Source organism: Pinus tabuliformis, chromosome 6 (assembly GCF_031772625.1).
Source record: "Pinus tabuliformis cultivar Carrire ecotype Pingquan chromosome 6, CPIR1, whole genome shotgun sequence".
Taxonomy (NCBI): Eukaryota; Viridiplantae; Streptophyta; class Pinopsida; order Pinales; family Pinaceae; genus Pinus; species Pinus tabuliformis.
Window position 1 is genome coordinate 1,778,044,841 of NC_142292.1, and position 2,338 is coordinate 1,778,047,178.

Genomic DNA, 2,338 nt, shown 5'->3' on the forward strand with positions numbered 1-2,338 from the left:
ATCGCCTCCCATTTTATCAAATGGTACTTTCCCTTTAGCTGCACCCAGCCCATAGAAAACGACCAATAATAGCCTCCCTTCTATAAATAATTATTTTCATAGGCCAAAGATATAAATGCATCCAATATACTACAATGTGTTGCAATACCACTTTCAACATCATCAATCTGCCACCCATGAATAACCACCTATGCTTCCAACCTTCCAGTTTTCTCTGAAACCTATCAATAATCCATTCCCAATCTTGAATGAAGTATCCGTTTGATTTAATTTTGTAACCAAGATAATTAAACCCTTTGTCAATATGTTTAACCGGGATCCCAAATAAAATTCTGATTTTTGTTTCCACTTCCTCATCTGTATTGTCATATATCAACAGAGACTTACCACAATTCATATTTAAACCTATAGCTGAACTAAACCTGGAAAGGATCATGTGAATTTGGTGCCATTCTGTCACTGAAGTCTCCCCCAAAAAGAAGATTGCCAACAAACATCATATGGGTGAACCACTGATGTCTGGACAACTTAATCCCGAAAATATATCCTTTCTCTTTAGACTCCCTCATTTCCAGCTAACACAATCAATAACTCTCAGGAAGAGTAAGGGCGAGAGGGCACATCCCTGACTTAGCCCTCTTTGAGCATTAAAAATCGCCTTGGCAACGTGTTAATAATGACAACGAAGTTTGTAGATTGAATGCAAGAGATTATCCAAATAATGAGTATTTGTGACATACCTTATTTTATCAGAACCATTTTCAGGAAATACCAGTCGATACAGTCATAGGCCTTAGATAGGTCTACCTTAATCATACAGGCTCTCATTTTCTGGGACTTGATAGAATGCATCAGTTCCTGAGCAATACCAACAACGTCTTGAATCTGTATGCACTCTAGAAAACCAAACTTTTCCTTGGAAATGAACCTTGACAAAATAGGTTTAATTCTACATGCAATCAGTTTCCATCTGCTCCTTTTTTAGGATCAAAACGATGAAATCGGCTTATAGTCCATAAATGTTTCCAGCTGCTCTGTTTTTAAGATCAAAACGATGAACGTCGCATTAACAGCCCCGAGATATATCCCTTATTTCATGTCTGTTTTATTTCCTTGATTGGTATTTGATATTCATTAAATTTGATTAAGTAATGGACCTTGAAGGTACCTTGAATCAGTGACAGACCTGTGGTATTGAGTATATCCTATTACATGTGACTAGATTTGGGGATTTTCCATGTCACAAGTTTTGGGGATGCTCTGATGTTTCCGCCATGTGGTTTTTCAAAATAAATCATAGTGCATATGTGTTGTTGTTAGATGTGTGATTGTTATCCTTATTCCTCTATCAACATTTCATATTTACCCAGGCGTTTCTCATTGGTTATTCATCCGGGAACGAGCAGTAGCTCTTGGATGAAGTTGTGTGAAACGTATTGAAAAAAGTTCCAAAACCAACGTTGTTTGTGGCTAAATATCCAACTGGTTTGGATATTAAGCTACAACACTTTGAAAGTACCGTGCTAACACAGCAGGGGCAGGAGCGTGACGTCCAGGCCAGGGTTGTCGAAATTATAGGTGTTCGTGGTATTGGGAAAACCACTTCGGTGAAGCAGATCTTCAACCGTAGGAGCTCTGAGTATGATGGATCCTCCTTTTTATTTGATGTTAGTGAAACTGTAGCTAGAAAATCTCTGGTTGATTTGCAAATGAAGCTCATTAAGGACTTGACACACAGGGATATTAAAATTGAGATTGTGGACCAAGGTGTGATAATCCTTAAACGTTACCTAGCTTGTTGTAATGCAATGACAGTTTTAGATAATGTAGAGAAAGCCGATCAATTGGATGCATTCTTACCAATTAGGGATGTTCTTAGTTCCAATAGCTTGATACTAGTTACCTCTAGGGACAGGCATGCTCTCCTATGTTCAGAAATAGCAAATTCATCAATTTAAAAGCTCACCGGAATGAATAGAGCACACTCCCAAGAGTTGTTCTGCTCATATGCCTTCAATCAGCGACATCCACCACCAGGATTTATAGATGTGGTGGAACGGTTTGTAAGGGCCTGTGATGGGTTGTCGTTGTCATTGAAAGTTACTGGGGCTCTTCTTTGTGGAAGAGATGACACATATTGGAAAGAGCTATTGAATGAATTTCACAAGATACCACCCTCGGACATGCGGGAAACGCTCAAAATTAGTTATAATTCACTCGACCAAGAGTACCAGCAAAGATTCTTAGATATGGCCTGCTTTTCTATAGGAGAAGATATGGATACAAAAAAAAGAATATGGGGAGCGGTGGGGATTTCAAATTTAGAGAGCAAGTGTCT

General features: G+C 38.6%; 1 protein-coding gene across 1 annotated transcript; it reads left to right on the top strand.

The window, feature by feature from the left end:
* Window positions 1-1,151: 1,151 nt before the first annotated feature.
* LOC149266090 (disease resistance protein Roq1-like) lies at window positions 1,152-1,958 on the top strand. Its single transcript, XM_089407139.1, has 2 exons — window positions 1,152-1,164; window positions 1,447-1,958. The coding sequence occupies exons 1-2, from the start codon at window positions 1,152-1,154 to the stop codon at window positions 1,956-1,958; spliced, it is 525 nt and encodes a 174-aa protein (XP_089263265.1).
* The last annotated feature ends 380 nt before the right edge of the window (window positions 1,959-2,338 follow it).